The sequence below is a fragment of the Uranotaenia lowii genome, chromosome 2 (assembly GCF_029784155.1).
Source record: "Uranotaenia lowii strain MFRU-FL chromosome 2, ASM2978415v1, whole genome shotgun sequence".
Classification (NCBI taxonomy): Eukaryota; Metazoa; Arthropoda; class Insecta; order Diptera; family Culicidae; genus Uranotaenia; species Uranotaenia lowii.
In genome coordinates this window covers 177,047,210-177,074,149 of record NC_073692.1, presented here as the reverse complement: position 1 = coordinate 177,074,149, position 26,940 = coordinate 177,047,210, and the positions used below count along the sequence as shown (strand labels likewise).

The following is a 26,940-nucleotide window of genomic DNA, read 5'->3' as shown; positions in this document are numbered from 1 at the left end:
ATATATATATATATATATATATATATATATATATATATATATATATATATATATATATATATATATATATATATATATATATATATATATATATATATATATATATTTTGTAAATTTTTAATTATTATTTGTTGTCAAATATTTATCCTTAAATTAGTTCTGTCAGGTCATTTTATTGTCAAATTTTGATTATAATTTTGTCATATATTTTTTTCTCATTTATCATAGTTTTGCCATTTTTGTGATTTTTTTCTCATATTTTTGTCTAATTTTGTAATATTTGTCATATTTTTTTTTACCACATTTGAAGTGTTTTATTCAAAGTGTTGTCATTTGTCACTATATTGTTTGTCATATTTTTGTCATATTTCAAATTTTAGTAATAGTTATTCATATTTTTCCACAGTTTTGTTATGGGTCATTCCATGTCAAGTGTGCACAGCGAAAAAAAAAATCTTATCGAAAATTCGCCAAACTTGGCCTAAGGACTTTCTGAGGCCTACAAAACAAATCCTCAATTTTTGAGAATGAACCGCCCACCCCCCGTTACAGGACCCCCCCTTCTTTTTTTCAAGATTTTGAAAAATTCATCATTTTTAAAATACAATATCTCCGGACTGGAAAATCATACCAAAATGATAAAATATGCGTTGTGTAGATTTTATTAAAATCTATCATTTGATATTATTCATTTTCTGAAATAGTGACGTTTTCAACGTCAAAACATAGCTCTAAAAATAAAACGTTAGTTTTCGCAGTTTTCATTGTTTTTTTGAGAAAATTTTACGTAAGAACCAACCAAAATCCCAATATAATATTTCTTGTTTTCGAGTTATGAAAGATTTAAATTTTACTGTCCATCTAATATTTTCTTACAGTATCCCCTTAAACTTTTGGTAATTCCATTCACGATTTTCTGGACGAATTTAATTTAAAATCAGCATACATATTGAAGTTTACTTCTTCACACTGTTTTAAATCATTAAGTAAGTGCTTCCTTAGCGGATGCTGCGGATGAATAAATGTGAGGATTTGGTTCATTATTCCAAAAAACTGTTAAACTTATTCACAGAAAATGTATAAATGTCAAGAATATGCTGGTCTGTTGATTACCTACTGAACTTACATGAATTATGGCGATACTGATCTAATAATACTGACTATTGACGCACAGCATTTGTTCATTGTATATCGCCTTTATTGATTCAAAGCAATCACAGCAGATTTTTTTTTGTTGACACCGAATGGAGTACTGAACAATAACATTTTTTAACTAATTGACTGATCAGTCCGGAGTCCGGAGATATTGTATTTTAGAAATGATGAATTTTTGAAAATCTTGAAAAAAAGAAGGGAGGGTCCTGTAACGGGGGGTGGGCGGTTCATTCTCAAAAATTGAGGATTTGTTTTGTAGGCCTCAGAAAGTCCTTAGGGCAAGTTTGGCGAATTTTCGATAAGATTTTTTTTTTCGCTGTGCACACTTGACATGGAATGACCCTTATATTTTTGTCAATATTACTTCATTTATATAACACTTGTCATATTTTTGTTTATTTCTTTCAGTGATTTTTTGCAGTTTTCTCAAAATTTTTGTTAAACTTCTGTAATTCATTTTTCATCTACTTTTTGATCACTTTTACTCATTTCTTATATTGTGAATGGATCATGCGATTTTCAATTATTTACTACATTTTGAATTAAGCGGAAATCGCCATCTTTGATTTCAAGATGGCGTTAGACAGCCAAATTCGGCTTCTACTTATTGAGCACTTTCATCTAAAACCCATATTGTGGGAGTTTCATGTGCTTTTCAGTCACTTCCAGCATTTTAAAGTTGAGTCGAAGGGGCCATATTGGATTTCAAGATGGCGTCGGACAACGAATTTCAACTTCTATCCGTTCAGCCCCTTCACCCTATATACATATTGTGGGGCTTTCATACCACCGGTCGTTTATTGCCAGTTAGAATTTGTTTCACCAGTTCGAATTTGTTTCACCACCGGTCGTTTATTGCCAGTTAGAATTTGTTTCAATTGAAAAAGAATGAAACCGCGTTTTTTTCGAAAATCCGTGCTAAAAACCGTGCATTTTTCATAACCAACACAGATTCGGCAATGATAATTAAATAAATAAACTTTTGAAAAAAATTTTTTGATAAATAATCATTGGCGATACAAAATATCCGAGAGAATATTTTCAGTGTATGTCCGGGTGAACAGGATGAATTCACGCGATCGATCCGGGTCTTCGCACAAGAATTCGCTTGCACTGTGGCCGGTCGATGTTTTTTTCAACGTGTTTCAATGAGAAGCGGTTTTTCGCGCGAATTAGACATTCGCTTCGCACTTCGCATCGCGCGCACTGTGAATTCGACCTAAGGATGGATGGGCATATACGTGTGCTCCCAGCATTTCGAATTGACGGAGTTTTTCAATGTTTATATGGAAAACGCAAGGAGGGTTCTTATAAAATCTGGTAAGTATTTCTAACTTGGGCCATTGTCGCAATATTCTTTATGTTTCGTTTTTTTCTCTCAGCTTTGCCATCCGTTCGTTGCCCTCCAACTGAGTCTGCTCGATCCATCAGAGCAAAACCTTGGAACCGGAAGCAAGTGGTCGAAGAATTTCTACAGAGAAATGCAAACTTGGGGATCAGTTGAAGTCATCGCCCTCGATTACAATAAATGATCTTCTAAGATGGTTATTCCACGACGACGGAACAATCCACGGTAAAAAAACGCGTTCTGTAACAACCGAATCACGCTGAAAAAAGCCATTCAATACTCATTTTGAGATGGGAAATTCACTCAACAAGGATATATGTTTCGCCTTTTATACGAGCGTTCACTATTTTCAGTATTATAGTACTTTAATCATGTTAATTTGACCAACTTTTCTAGTAAACTGTATTACGAACTGCAGCCCCGATGATGTTATGACGTCATCACTGTAATACACACAATGTTTACGTTTTTTCGATCACCTATACCACGGCAAATCGAGTTCATCCACACCTCTACATCCAGCTCATGGGTTTTGACCGGCTTTGGTATCCTGACATTTTGGGAAAAGGCCATATCTATTATTGGGAATTTGTGGGTCATCAAGCGATCGGAAAACTGATGTATGTACAATGGCTAGTGGATTTAAGCCAGCTGGAGTATCTCACCCATTTTTTTAATCATGGAAGGTACTTGAGCACCATTTCAGAATTCCTAATCTCTTTCGGACAGTTGGAAGAGAGTAAAGTAGGTTAAACTTATTAGAATAGTAAGCACTGATCTAATTATAATGATCGTAGCAATCTTAGAAATGTAACTAGGCGTAACCAATCAATAAAATGTTCACTCTTGTTTGAACTCTCTTAAAAGCAAGTCACTTTTATTCCTTGCGTCCCCACATCTGCTAATAAGGGTATATACGAACGATAGTATTGGGGAAAAATTGGCCTCAGCCATAACCTCAAACTTTGATTTGCTGGCGGCCTCACCAGTGATGCTAGGTGCGTTACTAAAATCAGTATTTGTTTGATTTCAACTAATTATAATATTGATTGAATTGATTAAATTTTTTAAATGTCAACAGCTAAACGTTTAAATTCATTATGAGGCGTCCCAAAATCGATGAAGATAAGCCATATTTTTCTAATGAATTTTCAAGGTGAATTTAAAACATCTGAAATATGTTTTCATATACTGCTTGATAGATTCAAAATTTGTTTCTATCTTCTAAACGAATGCCAAATCATTAACTGTTACAAAAAATAAATTTAATGAAAGCCCGTTTATGTTGTCCTTGAAAATAATCTCCTGCATGCTCTGATTATTTTAAACAAATCCACATAATTCGCTACATCGTTTAAGTGTGCGATACAGGCAGTTGTTTTTCCGTTGCAATCAATTTCTACGCATTTAATTGCATTTCATTTTTTTTCTAGAAATCTACGGGAATATTGCAAATTCTCAGTACTTTTGAAAAGGATTTTCAATAACAATGCAATTAAAAAATTTAATTATTTTCCAAATATCAATGCACTTGGTAACCCTGAACGCCCAAAAAAATCAAAACACGAACACCGTGTATCGTTTTTCCACAGGACGAATTTGTCGATATGAGTACCGGAAAAACGCGTTTATCTTGCGCCCTTCTCAAAAATCGATTCTGTTCTCCTATGGTTTGAGGTTATGGCTGAGGTCTCCTGCTAAGGTGGTGTTCGTGTAAAACTGTCAATATATCCTAATAGGTTATGGATCGATGAAAACACGAAAGTCGAGCGTCTGTACAACACCAAAACCAGGTCGATAGTGGTCAGTCGAGAGGTCCAATTCATCAACGAAGCGAAAAGTGAACGCAAGCCGCCATCCCAGGAAGTACGAAAAACAACGGTTATTCAACTGGATCCAGAAGAGAGTACTCCGTTGTCCCCCGATGAAGAAGTTGGTTCTACTCCTCAAGCCGATGATGACGACGAGGACGATTTCAACACGGACTACGACACAGCTGCTGGTTCCGAGGATTCACTAATTGAAAGTGATTCCTCCAATGAAACTGTAACTGACGTGACCGTGCTCCCACCGCGACAATCTTCAAATCCGTCTTGGTCACAGATTTTATCCCGCGATGATTCCGATCGCTGGAAAAAGGCGATGGTCGAGGAATACGGGGCCCTGATGAGCAACAACACCTGGACGTTGACGGATCTCCCGGAAGGTCGGAAGACGATAAAATGCAAGTGGATCTTCAAGACGAAACACGATGCAGGCGGGAACATCGACCGTTACAAGGCAAGGTTGCTTATAAAGGGCTACTCACAGCGAAAGGGGGTGGATTATGACGAAACATATTCTCCTGTTGTCCTTCATAATTCGCTCCGGTACCTTTTTGCCCTGGCTGCCAAACACAACCTCGACGTGGTCCAGATGGACGCCATCGCCGCTTTCCTGCAAAGCGAAATGGAGCAGGAAATTTCTATGGAGCAGCACCCCTGCTTCAAAGACCTAAGTCGAACGAAGGTGTGTCGCTTGAATAAAGCGCTCTATGGCCTGAAACAATCCAGCCGGATTTGGAACATCAAGCTAGACGCAGCTTTGAAGAAGATGGATCTGAAGGCTTCAAGGTACGACCCATGTCTCTATCACCGAATAAAAGATGGCTAAATTCTCTTTGTTGCTATCTAAGTGGTTAATTTCATCTTTTTAGCAAAGACAATCAAACTAAAAATGAGCTTAGAAAGAAACTTAGTAGTGTTTTCCACATGAAGGATCCCTGGCCAGCAAAAAGTTGTCTTGGTATGCTCCGTGATGCTAGACCAGGAAGCATATTTTGGAACTGTACTGAAGCATTTCAATATGGACGATGATCCTGTTTGCCGTCAACAAGCTGAGCAGATTCAACACCAATCCCTCTCTCAAACACTGGGAGGCTGTTAAACATCTGCTGAGGTACCTGAAGGGAATGCGGAGTACAAGCTGCGGTATACAAGGCAAGGCGAATCGAAACTCATGGGTTACTCCGACGCAGATTGGGCAGCAGATCTAGACGATAGGAAATCTACAAGCGGATACATTTTCCTATTACAAGGCGGAGCCGTGTCCTGGTGCTGCAAGTGTCAAACTACGGTGGCACTCTCGACCAGCGAAGCCGAATATATGGCACTTTCAGCTGCCGTACAAGAAGCCTGTTGGTGGTCCGGACTTTTGTCTCTATTCGATCAACCGGAAGCAATCGAGCTGAAATGCGACAACCAGAGCACCATTTGCATTGCAAAAAATGCTGGATACACACCTCGGACGAAGCACATCGATATCCGGCATCATTTCATCCGAGACGTGCTGGATCGCAAAACTGTGGCGTTGTCGTTCGTAAGCACTGATCAACAAGTTGCTGACGGATTGACAAAACCCCTGCAGCGGATAAAATTGGAGCGAAATCGAATCAAGATGGGTATCCTGCAAATATCAAAATGAATAGATCAGCTTAAGGAGGAGTATTAGAATAGTAAGCACTGATCTAATTATAATGATCGTAGCAATTTTGGAAATGTAACTAGGCGTAACCAATCAATAAAATTTTCACTCTTGTTTGAACTCTCTTAAAAGCAAGTCACGTTTATTACTTGCGTCCCCACATCTGCTAATAAAAGTTGTCCCAAGTCAGTGGTAACGGACCCCTTGGTAGTGCTGCAATTATTGTTGACGAGTTAAGCATGAACAATATTAGAATGTGCGATCGAGACTTCCCGTACCGACACGGGTCCAAAGACCTACAGGTCACTCCAGAAATCTAAATAACATTTTCTGGAATTGTTGCTTCAATCGTATATTTATTTTGTCTACAAGTAGGACTTCAACAACATTTTTGGAAAGTTCTTCTGTTGCCAAATTCACGTCCTTTTAAGTTCCTTAACAGCTGACTAGAGGTTTCCAAAGAAAATTCCAAATACGCAATTTTGCTCAAACATCTAATCTAACTCGCAAATAACTGAAGCGATTTTCAAAAATTGGGTCTTATTGAACTATATAACGTTTCTAGCTTGATTTTGAAGAACTTAATGTTTCTCCAAATGCGAAGAGTTAAAATTAAGTAAGTATTGAAATGAAGAGACAACTGAAAATATTACCACTGTTTGGGCCTTTTACAACATAAGAATTTGACCGAATACACGAACATTTTGTAAAAACATCTGAATCTAAGCGTTCCAAAATATTTGCTATCAATCGCCCTGGAAGATAATGCGGTTATCGATTTTGTGTGTTCTTTCACACAAGGTAGGGGAACACCTTTATCGTCATGGCTTATCGGCAGTTTGTAGATAACATTTCGACGGAGCAGAAAGATTGGCAAAAATGTCTAACGAACCCGAATATGGCCAGTTTCTCGAAATTTGCGAATCCATACAGATCCGCTCGCGGAATTGAAGAACCGGTGGGTTTTTTTCGTAAATTGTGATGACTATTTCAAGTACGAGGTCATGAACTGTTTTCAAAGGGTTCTTCATATAGGAACTAAGTCACAAACTAATAAACAATTTTATTGAAGAAATGAGCTTAGAGTGAGTATCCAAGGAGTGAGGAAGGAGAAAAAAATAAAGCATCGTTGATATGCCGCTTTGACAGATTTCGCCGTAATAATATCGGCTTTATTGTTTTCAATAAAGGAGAAGCTTATTTTATTGTGAAGAACATTCTTAACGATTCTTGATTTAACTTGTGAAATACAACAGTGATTTTTAAGCTTTCTACAAACAATGAAGCACCGTGGAACCGTTAAATCAAGACGATTTAAATTTATGACATTGACATGACATATTAATAATATCAACAAAACCGTTATCAATCATAATGAAGACATTTCTTAGTTTTATTTTTAGCATGTGATTCGTAAAGAGTAATAGGGATAATAACGAGAGTCTTTCTCAATTTGACATTTACTTTCTTTTTCGTCGATTATGGACACTGTTAAATTCCAAAGTTAGAAGTTAAAAAAGCTGAAACATTTTTTTTTTAATTTTTACCCCAGTACTCTCGCATCATCAGCCGGAAGTCCGTATGCTCACGGGAAACAGTGGCGTCGTCAGGGAGATACAGTTTCGGCAAATTTTGCGCAGCTTGGTGATGATGGTGTTGAGAATCGTTATTCCCGTCCAATAAATATCATCAACTACAATCGACAGGAATCCTGCGAGATGTCCACAAAACCACCGAGATCTCCGTACCATATCCGGAAACCGGTGGCTTTCGAACGTAGCCGGCAGTGGTGTGTTTTGATTTTTATGATGCTTTTGATATATGTACATATCAACAGTTTTATCAGTTAATTGTTGTGACGTCCAAACCGCTTCAAAATCGATGGGATATGATAAGTCGCTTGAGTCAGTTTGAACACGGATTAATGAAAATTCATAATCATAATTGTTTGTCATTCAATTAGTTTAGGTTTTGTAAATAGAAATACTCCTGCTCATGACGCAGTCTCAAAATAATCTCAAGATCACTTCCTTCCAAGCCTCTTTTAAACGCTTTCCTATATCTCTTATCTTATCATACTTTTTGTTCTCACCATACAAAAAAAAACAGGGTAGAAGAACAACAAAAACACCGCTGGCACGACCTGTCCCCGCCAGAAATTGACAATGATCTCGCTGGGCACAACGATGACCATTGGAAGAGCAGCCAAGAGTCGGATTTGAATTCAAAAAGTCCACATCAACGTCACCGTGGACAGCAACATAATGGCGACGATGATAACGATGATGACATCGCGTATCTTGACAACGCGTTGCTGCAGCATCAGTACGGAGAGCAGAGGCAACATAATCAGCACTATTCACGGGAAATGCTCGGAATGGGGGAGCTCCATCGTCACAATCTTCCGGAGCGAGGTTTGTGTTAGTTAATATCGATCGCTGTTATGTGGCATGTAGGGAAAAATGTATCATTGATTGAGACAATATAACATTCAAGAGACACGCTAGGAAGCATTCATATTAAATTTTAAAATGAACTATTAATTCAATATAAGTATTGAAGGTTCATTGGTGAACGTCTTCTAAAAATGAAAGAAGTTTTAGAATAATCACTGAACGCAATTACAAGTTTTACTGAGATTTGTCAACCTAAAGGCATCGAACGCAAATTCTTTTGTGGAATTTCAGTATCGTTGAGTCGTAGGAAAACTGATAAAAATTAATTTTACTCAAGGATGAAAATAAATGTTAGCAATTGAGCCGAATGAGCCAACGTGAAACTTATTGTACCAACAGCTTTTTAGTTTTATCATGAGATCTTTGCAATGCAATCGGTGGTTAAAAACCTCCGAAAGAACAAGTTGAACCTATTTTACACAGTCGCCAAGGAAAAATAAAAGTGAATACGCACAATTTAACTGAATTCCTTACACCCAAAATTCAGCATTTACTCCAATAATGAATTCTTGAAATTTCAACGCAATTGCCATAAGATGTTAACGCGATTGACAATGATCCGATTACTGATCGCTGGCATTGTCCTCTCAGCACAAGCGCATTGCGTATAATTGAAAGAAGCAAAATTAAAGCATTTTCACGTCCCTCCCTATCCCATCACAAGATCATGGGAAGCAGACAAACGGTTAAGGCACTCACGGAATTAATCAGCTGTATTCATTGTATTTTACACTTTTGGTATGACGGAAGCAGCTTGTTTTTTACTAGGGTTCGGCTTCTTCTGCTTTTTATATGTATATTTAGTTCCAATCTCACTTTGGTACGATAGACAGTGCTGAGAGAGGATCCACGTTTTTGTCCACATCCCAAACTGAGGCAGTTTTCTTACTGGCGTAAGCACGCATGACTTTCTGGTTCAAATTTTTGTCCACCGAACCCGGTTTCCACCCGATTTTTTTTTTGTCCACGAATCTACTTTCCTCCCTATACTTCTGAATCCAATTTCATACCGCTCCAACCAATGCTTTTCTTCCATGTTCGTCAACTGACTCAGCGAATTGTTGGGGATAGTACACCATTTGTGCACGATATTTTTACTCTTTTCAGGGAAATGCACTTCATTTTCACGAAAATTATGAAAAGTGGAACTTACCATACACAGAGTTTTAAGTTGAACAACAAAACCCAGCAGTAATCAGCTGTCTGAACGTCATCCGGAATGAGCAGTGTTGTATCAAATCGTGCTTAGACATAATGAGACACCCTATAGTACCTAGAAATGAACTGATCCATTCGGTCAGTACTGAGCGTGTACCTATATGTAAAGGCGGCGCGCGCTAAAAAAAACTACAGATATAAAAAAAAACATTTTCTTGTTTTAAACCACCGCCTACTAGTTTCTCAAGTCCAATTCCCTTTCAATGGAAATCCATTCCTATGCCCATTCCCTTCACAAGACTAAGGACTCCTTTGACAGGAGGATGGAATAACCTACTAGCCAAATACCAGAAAGCCAGCGCTGTATTTCATCCCATAAAATGTTATTCTTGTTTAGCTTGAATGTAGTGGTCATTTCACTTTGCAAGATTATCTTCGAGAATTCGAGTATTTATGTTGGTAGTCGGGAAACCGATCATATCGTCTTTTGCGCAATGAACGTTTTAGCACATTTTCGGTACCTATATAAATTATTTATTAATTTTATTGACATAGTTTTCCGTCTCACGACATAATTTGATGAAGATATTTTCTAAAATTCACTCGGTCCATGGCAAGTGGTCTCGAATTTCTCGGACATCCCACATTCGCCAGACCACCTGTTTTCCAGAACAGTCGTTCGGCATTCTCGCAACATATCCTGCCCAGCGTATCCGGCCAGCCTTCGCAGGCTTCGGGATACTGGGTTCGCCGCAGAGTCGCGCAAGCTCGTGGTTCATCCATCGCTTTCACACACTTTACTCGTGCGCGCCGCCAAAGATGTTTCTTAAGACTCGTCGTTCGAATACTCCGAGTATACGCAGGTCCTCCTCGAACAATAGCCATATCTCGTGTCCGTAGAGAATAACCGGTCTAATGAGTGTCATGTACAGATTATACTTCATGCGAAAACTAAGTCTTTTCGACCACAGTTGCTTGTAGAATGTGGAGTCCATAGTAGGCACGACTTCCGCTGATCATTCGCCGCCGGATCTCACGGCTGGTGTCATTGTTTGTGGTCACCAGTGAGCAAAATAGACAAAGTCCTCGACTATCTCCAGCTCGTTGCCGTTAATCGTGACCTTGTCGGACAAGTGGGCTCGATCGATTTTGGACCCGCAGGCCAACATATTCTCTAGATCCCTTCCACCGCCGCAGATCTCTGCGATTTTGTCAATGTTGTCGGCAAAGTAGATAAATTTACTGGATCTGTTAAAACTCGTGCCCCGCATTTCTCCCACCGCTCGTAGGATAACACCTTCTACCGCCACGTTGAACATTATGCAAGATAGATCATCGCCTTGTCGAATCAGCGCGATTCGAATAAACTGGACAATTCACCCGAAATTCGTAAACAGCACTGCGTTCCATCCATAATCGCATTATCAGTCGGCCTGGTCCTGCGGAAAAGCCGTTCTAGTCCATGATTTTCAATAGCTCGTCACGGTCGATCGTGTCGTAAGCGACTTTGAAGTCGATGTATAAATGACGCGTAGGGACATGGTCTTCACGGCCTTTTTGGAGGATTTGCTTTAATGTAAAGATCTGGTCAGTCGCAGACCGTCCCTCCATGAAGCCGACCTTATGATTTCTCACGATTCTGTTTGCTTGTGGTGTTAGGCAGCGGAGTAGGATTCGGGAAAACACTTTTAGGCGGCATTGAGAACAATTATCGCTCGGTAGTTTCCACTGTCAAAATTTGTCGTCCTTCTTGTAGATGGGGCATATTACCCCCTCCTTCCACTCCTCCGGTAGCTATTCTGATCCGGATCCGGACCATCAACCTGTGTAGGCTATCGGCCAACATGTCCGGGACCGTTTTGATGAATTCAGCTGCGTTGCCACCCTTCCCAGCCGACTTGTTGTTAAAGCGTGATACGGTCAAAATTTGGTCAAGGGAAAACGCGTGTAAATCGGTGATCGTTTATTTGAAAAATCAAATTAAATTTCTTTTTCAAGTTTAATTAGTATAAAATTCAGGAAAAATATTCAGTTAAGCTTCCGGTTTTCCAAATCCGAATTGCCGGGCCTTACACTTAACCCCTGCCATCAGATTTTGTACAGCCACCTTGTCCACCTTCTTCGCCGCAGAAAGCCAGTTTGCCTTGAACTGCTGCTCGTCCTTAGCAGTTTTTTGTCTTCTTTAGGTTCCACTTGACAATAGCCCAGTATTTCCCAATTGGGCGGAGCTTTGGCGTGTTGGGATGGTTCTTGTCCTTGGGAACCACCTGCACGTTGTTGGCGGCGTACCACTCCATGGCCTTTTTACCGTAATGGCAAGATGCCAAATCCGGCCAAAACAGTGCGGAACAACCGTGTTTCTTCAGGAAAGGCAGCAGACGTTTATTCAAACATTCTTTCACGTAAATTTCTTGGTTGACAGTCCCGGAAGCTTTGAAAATGCTGCTTTTCAAGCCACAGGTACAGATGGCTTGCCAAACCAGATATTTCTTCGCGAACTTTGACAGTTTCATATGCTTGAAAATATCTGCTACCTTTCCCCTTACTGTGTTCGGATCGAAAAGGGGTCAAACTGAATTGCGTGTAAATCGATTAAGGTACACCGGGGCAAGTGCAAACTCGGTACAAGTGAAAACAAAAAAAATTAAAAACATTTCTTCTTCTAGAATTTGTTGTTTATGCCCAAACAAACAATCTGACATAGATAAACTAAACTTTCTTTTAATTATTAACTAAAAACACGGCACTGTTTGACTGTCAATTTATGAAAAATTTTCAGTAGACCCTGAAAATTGTGAAAATAATATTCACTTCTGTCAACCCACACTGCGGGGCAAGTGCAAACGACACTACCGAGGTCCTGAGTGCAAACGCACCTTTAAGCCATGTTACATCAGACTTTAAAAAAAAAATCATCTCAAAAATGGTTCAGCATTAGATTAGAGTGGTCAAAAGGGGTATCCAAAGTGTTGTATCTGTATTAAATTTGTTTTAGTAACGATACACTGACACATCTTTAAATAAGTTTGGAAAAAGCATTGCGTTGCCCCCATAAACGGGGCAAAGGCAAACTTAGAAATTTTTTGACAGAAGTACCGTTGCTTTTTATCAACATTTTTTAATTTTTCACTTTCAACGGGAATTTGTTGAGAACTATTTTAGTGATGCAACGAACGATAATTGATAATTTTTGAAGATTTTCATATTTTTCTAGGACATGTGAAAGTTGAACTCTGGTGAAAACCGTTTGCACTTGCCCCGGTGTACCTTATTTGTTTATTAAAAATATCAAAGTATCTTTCTTTTTGAAGTCCATCAGATTTTGTACAGTCACCTTATCTATAGATGTTCTTCGAAATTATCGACGTTTTTCGGTGAGTTTTAATAATAATAAACAGATTTACCAGTTGTCCATACGTTTCAAGCTACTCTGGCATTCGCTCCTCCCCAGTGGACACTAAAATTATATTTTACTTTTTTACAATAAACTTTAAATCTAAATTTTTAATTTTAACTTACAATTGACTGGCCATCGTCTGAACTATTTTGATTTTGGACAGTTTGTTTTGTTTTGCGTTTACATTTGTTTGTCAGTGTCTGTGTCAATTTTTGCGATTATGGGGTCGTAAGCGGTCTTAAAATTTAACGAGTCTCTCTGCCTATTAACGACAATATCGTCACCTCTCAATTTGATGTAAAATGTTTCGGCAGTTATTCTAGCATTGTATCCAGTAACTCTTTCCAACATTTTGGTATTTTCAAAATCAAAAATGTGCCCAGTTTCTAGACAGTGCTGTGCTAGACCTGTACTTATTTGTTTTGTGGATACATTTGTCTTATGTTGCTTCAAACGTTTTTCTAAAAACTGGCTCGTTTCTCCTACATATGGTTTACTACATCCTCGACATGTTATTTCGTAAACAACATTTATGTTTTTGTTCATCGGAATCTTGTCCTTGGTTTTTATCTATAGAAAAACTTCCAAAAACTTCCTTGCAGTCGTTTATGAACGATTGTGACGTAACACGACGCCATCACGGAGTTAAGTGTAAAGCGCCCAAATGTAGCTATGGAAACTTATAAGGTCTGGGATGCAAATAAAGTTGTTTATTATTTAGAACTCAAAGCGTCGCAGTGCTGCGTCAGGAAGCTTAAGGAAAGGAAGGAAAAAGCTTAAATAAAATTGTGCTTTGATTGTGATTTTTAAAAATACATGCAACTTTTTATGTCGTCGGTGACTCAACTTCAACTTGAAACTGAAACTCACTTTGAATCAAAAACGTCACTCCCTTTTTACTAAATAATCCACATTTCTTATGATTTTTCTTATGAAGGCTTTAAATCTGTTCTCCTGATCAAAAATACTTTTTTCTTGAGCATTCCAGATTAGGAATTATGATGAGCTCGTGATTTGGGTACGGGATTTTGAACAAAATTCTCGAATCATGACTCCGAATCTTATCTTGAGCTCGAAATTAATGTTATTCATAATTTTAAAATTTATAGGTAAAATCCTTTTAATGCTCATGAATAAATCCTGGATAAGGTCTCGCGAGGATTATTTATTCAAAGATCTCGACAAGTTGCAGTGGATCTAGATTAAGGTTACCAAGGCTATTTTATGTAAAAACCTGTCAAAACCCGGGCCATTGATTCCAAAATGTCAACAAAAAATCCGGCCAATTTTGGTCAAAACCTAGGAATTACTCAACACAATTTAAAAAAAATTGAAAAAAAATATTTTTTTGATCAGCAGTTTCGTAATTTAGACTTTCGAAAAACTTTTCATGATATTTCTTATAAAACTTGCTCAAAAATTTCGTTTTAGACGCATTTATAAAAAAAATTATAACACAAATTGTTTTTTTTGGCAAATAAAGTGAATGAATCCGGGCTACCGGGCCGGACCGGACTTTTGTCAAATTTTGTATTAAATATCCGGGCAAACCCGGACAAAACCGGGCAATCGGGCAACCTCATGTTTTTTGACGGAACCATAGCTTTCTGAGCTGTCAAGACGTCATGTTGGGCAAGAAACGGCTGCGGAAGGTTGATGTTTGTATGCTGCACTTTTATTAGGACAAAAATGGCTTGCGTATACTGCGTACCTAGTCTGTTTCTTAAACGAAGACATTGAGATCGACGTCTGATCCTTCATAGATCTGGTGAGTGGTGTGTACAAAATCAGGCATTAAGGCGTATATTAGACAAACTTAAAGGAAACTGATAGAATTTTTAAATATTCTTAATTCAAATTGAAAACATAATTTTCAAATATTGTTGATGCAATCAGATTCTTCTATTGAAGTTTTAGAAGATGAAATCTGAGTTGGTTTTTTCTTAATTTTGAAATCTTAAACAATTCGAAATCCGATTCCGGCGTTAACATTTATTGAATCGAGAAAGGATAACACAAGGCAAAATAATTCATATTTTTCCGAGCTGCAACGAATTTGATAACTGGTTTTTATTCATTTCGAGGCGTTGAATCAAAAGATTCATTTTTTTCTATCTACTCTTGTATCGGAATAACTTTGGAAAATTGGGAAAAATTCGTTTGAAAAATTTGTGCACTTTTCGGTAAAACAATAGAATATATCAAAAAAAGAAATGGAAAATAAAAGTGTTAACATAATGATAAACCTTCCCGACGTCTGCGTGTAATTTCGACTCCCGGGAATTTTTTTGGAATTTTCATGTTGTTTTTTTTTTGTTCTGAAAAATATGGCAAATTTGACATTGTATTAACAAAATTTTAAAGCAAAATTGTTATTAGATATTTTTTCAAGCATAAGTCATCAAATTTATAAAACAGATCAATATCAAAAGTTATAAATTTACTTTTTTTTTTCATTGAGCAGGGAAAAGCCCCTGGGAGTTGGTTTATTTCCAAAAACCATTCTCCCAAAGGCATAAAACCTCCTCACATATTTATTGATTTTTTCTGATTTTTTTTCAAAACAATATGATAATTTTCAAGTTTGACATTTCTTCTTTTTAACACTATTGCATTATTTGATTTGTTATTTGCGGCGATATTGTGGATGGCGGTTTCGTGGTGGCGGTTTGGTGGTGGCGGTTTGGTGGCGGGTGGTTTTGTGGTGGGCAGTTATGTGGCGGCGGTGGCTGGCAGAGAAGGAATATAGAGAACAGTCGTATTGTGGGAATTAGTGGTAGGTATATTCAGAGTGAGGAATTTGACTTCTTCAAAACCCCCAGTGAGATTGCTCTCTGTTAAGGGGGCTTTTACGAACTGGTTTGCTAATAGGTTCGTTCACGATTCAGTTTGTTTTATTTGTAGGTCATACTAAATAATTTGCTAAGTTGGTTTTGAGGTGGACTTTTACTTGGCGTTTGAAATCTACTTTGTTGGGTATGATTTTTAAGTATGCCGGAAGCGTGTTAAATTTTGATTTGCTGAAGTATTCAGGTGACTTTTTCATTTTTTCGGTGTTTGCTCTTCGTAGTGTCAGATTTTCCCTCGTTCGTGTGGGAAATCTGTGGTTCATCTGGTGGATTTGTTGGTTGTGGTGGAAAACTGGGTTGTGTAGCATATTGTGGATTTGGATAACACTTTGGAGTTCCCTTAGTGCGGCTATTGGTAATACTGATGGCGCGGATTGGTGGAATAGGTTGTACGTGGAGAAAAGTCTGGGTCGTTTGTACACAGCTTTGAGGCATCGATTCTGCATAGCTTGAAGTGGTTTAACGTCCGTTTTCCTTGCAGCTCCCCAAATGGAGACCATGTATTGCAATTTCGATTGCACAAATGCATGATACAGGCTTGTTAGTTGTTTGGTGGGAATAAACCACGAAATTTTCCAAATTATACTGTGTATGGTGCCCAGATCCTTCCTGAGACAATCTATATGTTTGTCCCATCTTATGTGTTCATCAAAATTAAGGCCCAAGTATTTAAAAGTTCTGACTCGCTCAATCACCGTTGTACCGAGTTCGAGCTGACAGTGGTTGGTGGTGCGCCGATGAGCTGAACTAAAGATGACATATTTGGTCTTTTCTAGGTTGAGCGAAAGGAGGTTCGCATCAAAGTATGCTTTCAGTTTTACCAAGTCGCTTGACATTTGAGAGATAATTACTCCGATGTCGTGATGCTCGTAAGACAACGATGTATCATCTGCGAATAATCTGGGTTTACCATGTAATCGTAGCTGGTGCAAATCGTTCACATAAAGGATAAACAGAAGTGGTCCAAGGTTACTTGGGGGTTGGGGGACTCCAACAGGCAGGTTTCCAAAGTCACTAGTTGACTGATTGATTTGGACGTACTGCTTTCTGTTAGCAAGATAACTAGCAAATAGAGACAATGCGTTACCTCTGATTCCAAAAGAATTCAGTTTTCGAAGCAGAATAGCATTGTCAATCGTGTCGAAAGCTTTTTCCAGGTCCAAGAATAGCACTCCCATAAGCTTGCGGTTATCCAGGGCATTGTGAATAGCGTCTACTAGCTCAGTTGCTGCTGTCAGAGTACTTGACCCTTCGCGAAAACTGTATTGATGGCTGTATAGTATATTATGGTGCTTCAAGAAGTGCAAGACCTTTTCCGCATTGTGTGCTCCTATTAAGTTGTTTAAACTTTTCCACGTTTCTTTCTGGGATGATTTTTGAAAAAGTTTATGATAATAGCTTTTCTTCGCTTCAGTTTTGGCATGTTTAAGTTGTTTTGAAACTTGTAACAAGATATCCTTTAATTCATCGTTTGCAGGGTACTTTTGCAACGCGTAATGGCCTTTTCTTTGATTCGAATCAAGTTCCATACATCAAGTGACATCCACGGGCAGTAACCTTTGATTTTGACCTCTGCTGAAACTGTTCTAGAATATCGGTCTTTCAGATGGCTATACAGTATGCTGAGCTTCTCTAACTTTTCTGTGGGACTGTTCGCATGTATGTTATGAAATTCAACTCGGAAGGCTTCGTTGATCTTTTCATGTTGTACAATCACATTTTCCAACTTTCGATAAACTCTAGGTTTTTTTTAAATTGATCGTAGTCAACACCAGACTGTGGTCACTCACATCGATTGGAACGGTTTCATTTAAGGTTTGATCTAAGATCTTAGTGTTGCCAAAAATGTTATCTATTCAATTTTCAAAAAATGTAGATTTTTTTCAAAGCGCAGTCTTCCTCAAACTAGACATATTTAGACGAAATTTTATTCCTAATAGAGAATAGCAAAAAAATGGAAAATTAAAATTATTATTATTATTAAAAATTATTATTAAATGCTGAAATTTCGAATTTTAGTCTGAAATCATTCAAAAGATCAATTCTTAAATCATTTCAGGTTTAAATTCGATTCAGCATTTTACAGTCAAAAGGTGACATTATAATTGATAAGGTGTAACGCAGAGTTAGTATTTCAATGCCTGGTTTTAACGAATTTAATTAAGAAAAACTTTTATTTATAAACAAACGCAAAGCCTGATGCAGAATTAAGGATGAGAACTGAAATCCAAATTTTGTCATTCGGGTCTAAAAAGTATTCTAATGTTTTGCCATATGTTTCGTTCGTTCGAATGGTGTGGAAGGGGATTTTATAGAAAAAATTGCATCAATGAAATTTAAGTTATCAGCGCATATCAATTAAACTTAGATCGTTCCTTGTTATTCCTTATTGCGCCAGTTATCTCTGTTCCTTTACCTTGCCTGCTAACATAAAACTTTAATCCTCCAGTAGACAAAACAAACAGTAGTAAAGATGCTGTTAGATACTTAGATTAGATGTAGGTTGGCTGTTGAACGAGATAATCACATTTGCTGCCGGACCATTAGGCCAGAAAAAGAGACGCACTGTCCGTCGCACGATATCCAAGATGCCATCCATCGCGCGCAGTTCATAAAAACGCGATCAAGAGTGAGGATGCGAAGAGGCAGTAGCATCAGAAATTAAATCAACCTATCTCGTCCAGTGACTAAACACTAAATACACGTTGAGTTGAACTGATTTCGAAACCACATTATTCTGTTCGCTATCTTCCCCCGCAGCAGCAGAAGAACTCAATCATCATCATCAGCCGGTTCAGCGTTTCTACGACGGTAGAATCCCAACGACTGCTGAAGAGGGAATCTACCACGACGATACCCGGTGGTTACAGTTTCCGATCGTGCTGCAAGGTGCTCGAAACATGAGACACATCCGGCACCGGTTGCGGCCTGATCCGGAACACCAGGGAACGCGGGCTATCCGAAGTCGGCGGCTAATCAACAAGGCTGGCGAACGCAATGTGCTGTTCCTCAATCTTCCGGAAAAGTCGGTGCGATTCGTCAAGGATTTGGTGACCACGCTTGTGAGTAGAAACCTTTATATTTCATAAATTTATGTACATTCGAAATCGAAATCTAAATCCATACATCTGAATTACGAATCAGAGTTCTACTTTCTGTGTCTGACCCTAAAATCTGATTATGAAAATCTGAAACTTAATTCAAATTTTGAAATCTGTTTCTAAATGAGATTTCTTCACAAGTTTGTGTTTTTTCTTTAAGCATTATTAAAAACGATTTTCTGTCTTCAATAAAGTTGTTAAATAAATTGAAATTTTCAATATAAAAACTGTGCTGCAGTTTTTCCTGAGAAGGAAAATTTCGAAAGGAAGATAATAAAATGTATTTGTCTGTTAATCTGTTACTATATTTAATGTTTAGACTTGAAATTTATTGGTTTTAAAAATTGCAAACGCCATATTACAATAAGTATACGTAATAGACAAAATCTGACAAAGATTTGAATTCAGGACACCAATCTTCCATAACCGGTTTTGATAAATGTTCAGCATTCAAAAGTCAGATTCGCAATACTGATTCATAATAGCAAATCAGCATTTAGGATTCAGAATCAGAGTTTAGATTGGTCGATCTAGGATAACATGCTCATGAATGTTAAAAAGGTGCCCTTTAAATGGATATGTTTTTATTTTCAAATGTTTGCAACCTTCTGAGATATTGATGCCTGAAAACAAGCTATTTTAAAATGAAATTACTCGAAAAGTACCATTAAACTTCAAGATAATGACTTGTACCGTCTCGTTTCTTTCCAGAATCTAAAGCTGGAATAAGATGGTAAAATAACTTCTGCAAACGATAATCCCTTATTAAACCACTGTTACACCCACTTCGTGAAATGAGAAAGTAAATTTCTGAGCAAAATTTGCGCAAATGAACTTCCAGCACTTAAGCGCCAACAACTCAAGGAGTTGATGTGCTGAAGTCGCTTTTAACCCGGACTTTCTTCCCAGGGGTGGGATTCCAACGAAACTATACAAAATGGGGTTGGCGAAATGAGGGTATGTCGTGCAGGTACACGCACTTAGACGCAATGGTAATAGCCGTAGAATTCCGCAGCATAAAAAGTGCAAACACAATGCTTAAAGTTTGTAACACCAAGTATAATTGAAATGGTCACTTACCGAGAAAATCGTTCTTTCACCTGCACACTGAGCCACCGCCGGAAAACTTCCACGGACCGGGGTTTATTTCCGTTAGGCCTTGATACGGGTTTTTTTTCACCACCGACAGTCGAATTACTGATTGGACGAATTTTCCGTAACTTTATCCGAATTCTTATCGCACGTACTAAGAAAATAATCACACGGGTAAAGATAATTGAAGACCGAGTAAATACCGCCTTGTAAAATATACTTTTTCCCGACTTACTTTAAAATTCACGACTCAATAGCTTTAGGACCAAAATGGCTAAGACCCAGGTTTTCTGTTTCACTTTCCAAGAAACCTTCATTTCCCCCACTGCTTAGGAAAGTCACCATTGGTAACCAATGACGACTGTAAGAATAACGATAAGTTATTCTGAAGTCCTTTGGTGGAAATTCTATTTTACCGGCTCGTTCCTAATTCGCTTACACAGGGATCAACTCACAGTAAGGCTTACATGCTACATGAACAAATTATGTATTGGAATTCTACGGATATTAACCATTTTGTCTACTACGGACCGTTACAGACTTTACATCTTCAAAAAAGTGGCGGAGTTTTACAATTGTCACAACTAACTAACAATGAACCATGGGAAAAAAGTCTATAAACGGCGAAGAAATTCAATATCTTCCCTCCTACACAAACCAAATCTATGAAAATAAACTTTCCATTGGTGAAAATATCCGGATGATCGATTGGACATAGTTTCAGACACCGCACGAGTTTCTGAACGGATATAAAGGGTGATACGGTCAAAATTTGATCAAGGGAAAACGCGTGTAAATCGGTGAAATCGTTTATTTAAAAAATCAAATTAAATTTCTTTTTCACGTTTAATTAGTATAAAATTCAGTAAAAATATTCAGATAGGCTTCCGCTTTTCCAAATCCAAATTGCCGGGCCTTACGCTTAACTCCTGCCATCAGATTTTGTACAGCCACCTTGTTCACCTTCTTCGCCGCAGAAAGCCAGTTTGCCTTGAACTGCTGCTCGGCTTTAGCAGTTTTTTTGGTCTTCTTTAGGTTCCGCTTGACAATAGCCCAGTATTTCTCAATTGGGTCCTTGGGAACCACCTGCACGTTGTTGGCGACATACCACTCCAAGGCCTATTTACCGTAATGGCAAGATGCCAAATCCGGCCGAAACTGTACGGAACAACCGTGTTTCTTCAGGAAAGGCAGCAGAAGTTTATTCAAACACTCTTTCACGTAAATTTCTTGGTTGACAGTCCCGGAAGCTATGAAAATGCTGCTTTTCAAGCTACAGGTACAGATGGCTTGCCAAACCAGATATTTCTTCGCGAACCTTGAGAGTTTCATGTGCTTGAAAATATCAGGGGAAAGGTAGCACCCCTTCCTTTTGCCGTATAAAACTCCTGTCCCGGAAGCTGCTTGTAGTCGGCTTTGACGTAGGTTTCGTCGTCCATTACCACGCAGTCAAACTTCGACAGCATCGCTGTGCACAGCCTCCGGCATCGCGCTTTGGCCCGCGTATTTTGTTTATCATCGCGATTTGGAGTCACTACCTTCTTGTAAGTCGATAGTCCGGCTCGTTTTTTGGCTAGACGCACGGTTGTAGACGATACACCCAGCTTATTTGCGGCATCTCGGAGAGAGAGGTTAGGGTTTCGCTTGAACATACCGGCAACTCTCTTTGTCGTCTCAGCGGCTTCCGGTTTTCGATTTCCCCCCGATCCAGACTTCCTGGCTGTCGACAAACGTTCCCCAAACACTTTAATGACATTTGTAACGGTTGATTTGACAACTTTTAGCGATTTTGCCAGCGAGTAGTTCGATTTTGCCTGCGAGTAGTTCGGATTTTCGCGATGCGCGAGCAAAATTTTGATACGCTGCTCTTCTTCCTTGGACGGCATTTAGACAACTGACGAGTGAATTCCAAAAACAAAATAGGAGTAACATTCTACACACACACACCCACCTTCAAAACGAGGGGTGTTCAGGTTTTTTAAATGCAAAATTGAAAGAAATACGTCAAGTTGATATTGACCCAATTTTGACCGTATCACCCTTTATAAGGAGTGTATTCGAAAAAAATGCAACACTTTGCTTTGTAGATAATTTTCGAATGCATGGATGTAAATTGATGAAATTTTCAGCGACGTTATCTGGTAATGTAACGTTTACATTTGCACATTTTTGTGATGTTCTATCAAGTGGCTTTTGAGATAGCGTTCAATGAAGAAATTTGTGTGCCATCCAAGGTTGCCGAAATTACAGGAAAATCTCACAGAACACAGAATTTTAAAAATATTCACAGATTTCACAGAATTTTAAAATTTTTGATGTTTTTTTTTAATTTATTTTTTTATGTCAATATTAATTTTTGAAAACTATCTTTGAATTGGAAAAAAATTGGTAATGTTGGTGGATGCTTCTTAAGTAAAATGTAAAAAAACGTAATTTGACATGGCTTTCAAATGAATTTAATGGAAAAAGCATCACAGAAAACCGTCACAGAAATCACAGAAATCACGTGGGTAAAATCACAGAAAGTCAAAACAGAATTTTTTTCGGCAACCTTGGTACCATCTATAATGCATGCTATGAACCACCTTTCTTTCAAATCAAGGCTGTTTGTGATTACGTGATTACCTTCAAAAGAACTCAAAATTCTGAATTAGGTCGAAGTTATAATCAGTTGTTTTGTTCAGGACCTTTACGGATAAAAATAAAGAACTTGTTTCTTGTAGGACGTCCCAAACTAAAGAGATCGTTTATTTCAATTTTAGTCATAATTACATTTCTTCGCGCGCAAATTGTATTTCAAAACGAATAATTAAATCTAAAACTGGCAACACTTAATAAAAAATGAACAACAAACGCTTCGCGCGTTGTTTACAAGATTGGTAGTGAACCTACATATAAGAGAAGCGACGTCTGAAACACAAAATTCCAATCGATACAGAACAACTGTCAAAATCGATTCCAATCGATCCGAGCATTTGTCGCAGATCTTTTACCTTTCTTATTGAAAACTCAACCAAGGAAGGTATTGTGATTGTTGTTATAGTTCAAACAGATAACTTTATGATTAGGTGCAATTTTTTTCAATGCTTTGGTGAATCGTGTTTCTTGTTAGAAAACTATCTGATTGTTAACGAAATTCAAGTCATTCATACCGTTTATCGCGATCCTTTGTGCATCGAGTTCAAAGTTGTTTTGTTGGATTGAAGGAGCGTTCACTTTAGAGCTTGAACATTGAGCCAGAAAACAGTGCTGAGGATTTTTTTGTTCAAGATTTTGGCGATGTTGCCACATACTTAATTTTAAAAGGGATCAGATGTCGCTTCTCTTGTATGAAGGTTCACTAAAGATTGGTGTGACGTTCGTTTCTAGAGCGACCAACAGTGTTGAGAATCAACAATGTGTCATATGTGGTACGGGGGTGGGACCATTGACCAATGATCAGCAATTGGCGTGGTCACTTCCAAAGTATCAGGTGAGTACTATTGGAAGTTAGTACTGCCTGGCAGACAGTACGGCAAGTACCCAGATGGCTGGTATTGGACCTACCAGTACTTCCCATCTGGGTCGAATTACTGATCGGGAACGGGGAAAACTTACTCGGGTCACAGGGTTGGCCTTGTGTCACTGGATGAGCAGTTACTGGGTCAAACAGTGGCCAATGGTCAGTTACGGATCGGTTCAGCTCAGGGTTACACGGGTTACACACACAATACAAGATGATTCGAATCATGGCTAGGCAATCACGGGCGGGAATGTCAGGAACGATAACTCCTGGCGAAAACTTTCCCATCCTGGTCACGGCACCAAATGTTGTGTCAGACCATTGCGGATGGACAGAAAGACTTGTTCTTGCGTTAACGACTTGAAATAAAAAGGAGCATTTATTTTGCATTCGCTTAGCATTACAGTTTTTCCCGCTTAAAATTGGGATACAAAAACTCTTTAAACTATGAACTGGCAACACTCAGCAGATCACAACATAGAAAACAATACAAAGGGGCTAACGTGGCGTTTATCTCACAGTGACCATTTCTGTTTAGAATCAACACCAGTTTAGACAATAGTCGTCCTTCGGCACAAAAACAACATATTTGACTTTTTATCACTCCACCACCGTTTTTGCGTAATATCACAATTCCAGATCCAACTTAAACAGAGTATAAACATTGTGGGACCTATCGAAGAGCTTTGCAGAGAAAACTGTCGCATTTGGAAACTTTGCTTCTTCTAGACAATAATACGGTGTGGGACAAATGGTCTTGTGCGGCAAGAAGTTTTCTCAAATCACGCTCTTGGCTCATTTTCAACATCTTTTCATGCTTCCTTATCTAATCTATCCGTCTATAATTTTCATTACTTTCATTTGATATTCTTCCTATTAGAATGTTTAGTTCACCGAAATGCCATTAATCATTCAATTAAATCATAAAAACCAGCGGTGATAATCTGTTAACACATACTTTTAAGTTTGAAAAAGAAATAAATTTGTTAGATAAATATATGAAAAATGGCCAAACACATCAAATTAAAAATGTGTTTTCTCGAAATAAGTTTTTTTTAGAAATATCATTGATTTTTCTTTCCAAGGCTTATTTATTGTGATATTTTACGTCTTTCATTAGCTTTTATGCACTTATACCCCTTTGGGGCCTCATACAATTTGAGCCGTTTTCACAACTAAACTATTTCAATAATCATCAATAGTTTTCATAAAAAAATCCATTCTTTAATTTAAAACTTTCAAAATTAAGTTAATTAGTAAGAAATGGTTACGATAAAACTGTTTTGAGACCAAACTATGATTAAAATAATAAAAATAAATTTCATTTAGATATGGGGATTTTATGGCAATAAAAAATTACATTAAAGTTAATGTGAAACTAAGATTATTGGTTGAAACTTGATAACAGTTATGCTTCAAATTCTATACAAAGCATGAAAAAATAGTGTTTTTGATCTGCTCTGATTAGTACTTTTGCTTTGCAACTCTATCATCACTTTTAAAATATTACTCACAATGGTTTTTTTTTGCAGAATATTAAGTGATGCAAACGGTACTTTTGAACACATTTTAAACTTATTTACGATTATTCATGTTCAGAATATTCGTTTCACCGAATACTTGAAATACATTCGCACTATTCGGTACATCTCTAATGAAAACTAATATCTATTCAATTTCCGAAAAATACTGAAAATACTACTTCTGAAACTAATCTAAAATCTAAAATCGAGTTTAGAAATTTATTTCCGAAATCAATTTTTAAAGCATAGGCTCAAAATCTTGCCTATGTTTTAATTTTCGCAGGTGAAACTGTAACGTCATCCCCGACTACTTTCACGGAAACAAGGCAATTGCTCAAGTTGAACATTCGGAAGACGTTTTTCTAATTTTTGACAAACAAGACTGGATTTCAGAATTCACATCAATTATATCGCCGATACTGTTTTCAGCTCATCTTCACAATAATATTTAAAATTTTGAGTAGACATCCAGCTTAATAATTTAGGTTAAAAAAAAAACACTCTTAATCTGAAAGTTTGGTTATTTTAATTGCAATTGATTATGAATTTTCACTGAAATATTGAAATATTTTTTAACTTTCAGATATCAACTCCTTATTCAATATGTTTTTATTTAATTCAAACATTATAAAAAAAAGTTTGAAAATATTGAAAGTATAAGCAATTATTAGTGTTTGTTAACACTAAACGTACCGGAGGCGGTCAAATGACGGTTTTTGAACTTTAAACGATGATTACGCCTTATATAATTGTTTTTTCGCAAATTTAACGACAGGACTATTTTTGTTTTTGAAATGCAAGTATTTTTGCGTATTTAAATTTTTTTTAAGTGTTACGGTTTTCGAATAACGTATGTGGTATACCTATTCATACCGCGAGCGGTCAAATGACGGCAAACACCGTTTTCGCTAAAACTCCCTTGTTTCTCAACCGATTTCTACCAAATTTATAGTTTTGAAAAGCTTATAATTCGACTCAAATATGTTTCTCAGACAATTTTCAGCTACAATCAATAACTTTAAAGTCATTTACAGTACAAAAAAAAAAAAATATGAAAAAACATGCTTCAGGACAAAGGTTGTACATCAGTTATTAAGTGCTCGAAAAAAATTTCACTTAGTGCCTGAGAAAACTGAAGTTAGAAGCTATATGTTGCACATATGGAAATTTTTTTTAAAAATTTTCTAAGATCATGGCCACAAAAAACGTAAAAAAGTTGTGTAAAACCCGTACTTTTCAATCAATTAACCGCCAAAGCTGTTCTCGTAACAGTAGAAAATTTTGAAAAAGTGAATTGAAAAGTAGACGTAATTTGTCACATTTTGGCATCTTTAGATTTTTTGAAATACGAAGTACATAATTTATGACGACTTTTCAAAGGTAGCTATTTTTCGAACTTTTTATCAATTTTGATTTTCTAAGACAATTCCTACACCTAAGCTCAGCTTTGCACTGGATTTTGAGTTCGTTAACGTAAGGTTTAGGCAATAAAACTATAAACAAAAGAAAGCAAATTTCATACCGGTTCTAGTGGTGTAACTGCATTGGCGGTGCAATGCTTGGCAAAAATATGATAAATAAAACAGTGAACTAGTTTCTGAATTTTGAGAAGTCAGCACAAATTCTTGCTTGGCAGACGGGCGCAGTGGGTGGTAATATCTCAAAGCTATTTTGCACACGAAGACGGATGAAAAGAATCGAAAAAACAAACAAGCATTAGCTCAAATTTTCTAGTTTTACTTTCAGTAATATATTTATTATATTTTTGTAAAGCATTGCACCGCCAATGCAGTTACATCACTAGAACCGGCATGAAATTTGCTTTCTTTTGCATATAGTTTTATTGCCTAAACTATACGTTAACGTACTCAAAATCCAGTTCAAAGCTGAATTTGGG

General features: G+C 37.4%; 1 protein-coding gene across 2 annotated transcripts in view; it reads left to right on the top strand.

Annotated features, from left to right (window-relative positions):
* The first annotated feature begins 2,385 nt into the window (after nucleotides 1–2,385).
* The window catches only part of LOC129747445 (ATP-sensitive inward rectifier potassium channel 12), a 30,005-nt gene continuing 5,450 nt past the window's right edge, over nucleotides 2,386–26,940 (top strand). Inside the window, exons 1-5 of one of the 2 annotated variants that reach the window (XM_055741677.1) lie at nucleotides 2,386–2,475; nucleotides 2,538–2,728; nucleotides 7,518–7,754; nucleotides 8,075–8,379; nucleotides 18,586–18,887. In XM_055741677.1, the coding sequence (XP_055597652.1) occupies nucleotides 2,697–2,728; nucleotides 7,518–7,754; nucleotides 8,075–8,379; nucleotides 18,586–18,887 (876 nt within the window). In that variant the 5' untranslated portion in view covers nucleotides 2,386–2,475; nucleotides 2,538–2,696. Of the gene's footprint in view, nucleotides 2,476–2,537; nucleotides 2,729–6,952; nucleotides 7,051–7,517; nucleotides 7,755–8,074; nucleotides 8,380–18,585; nucleotides 18,888–26,940 lie in introns of those variants that run through there. The other variant, XM_055741678.1, reaches the window with a different exon arrangement.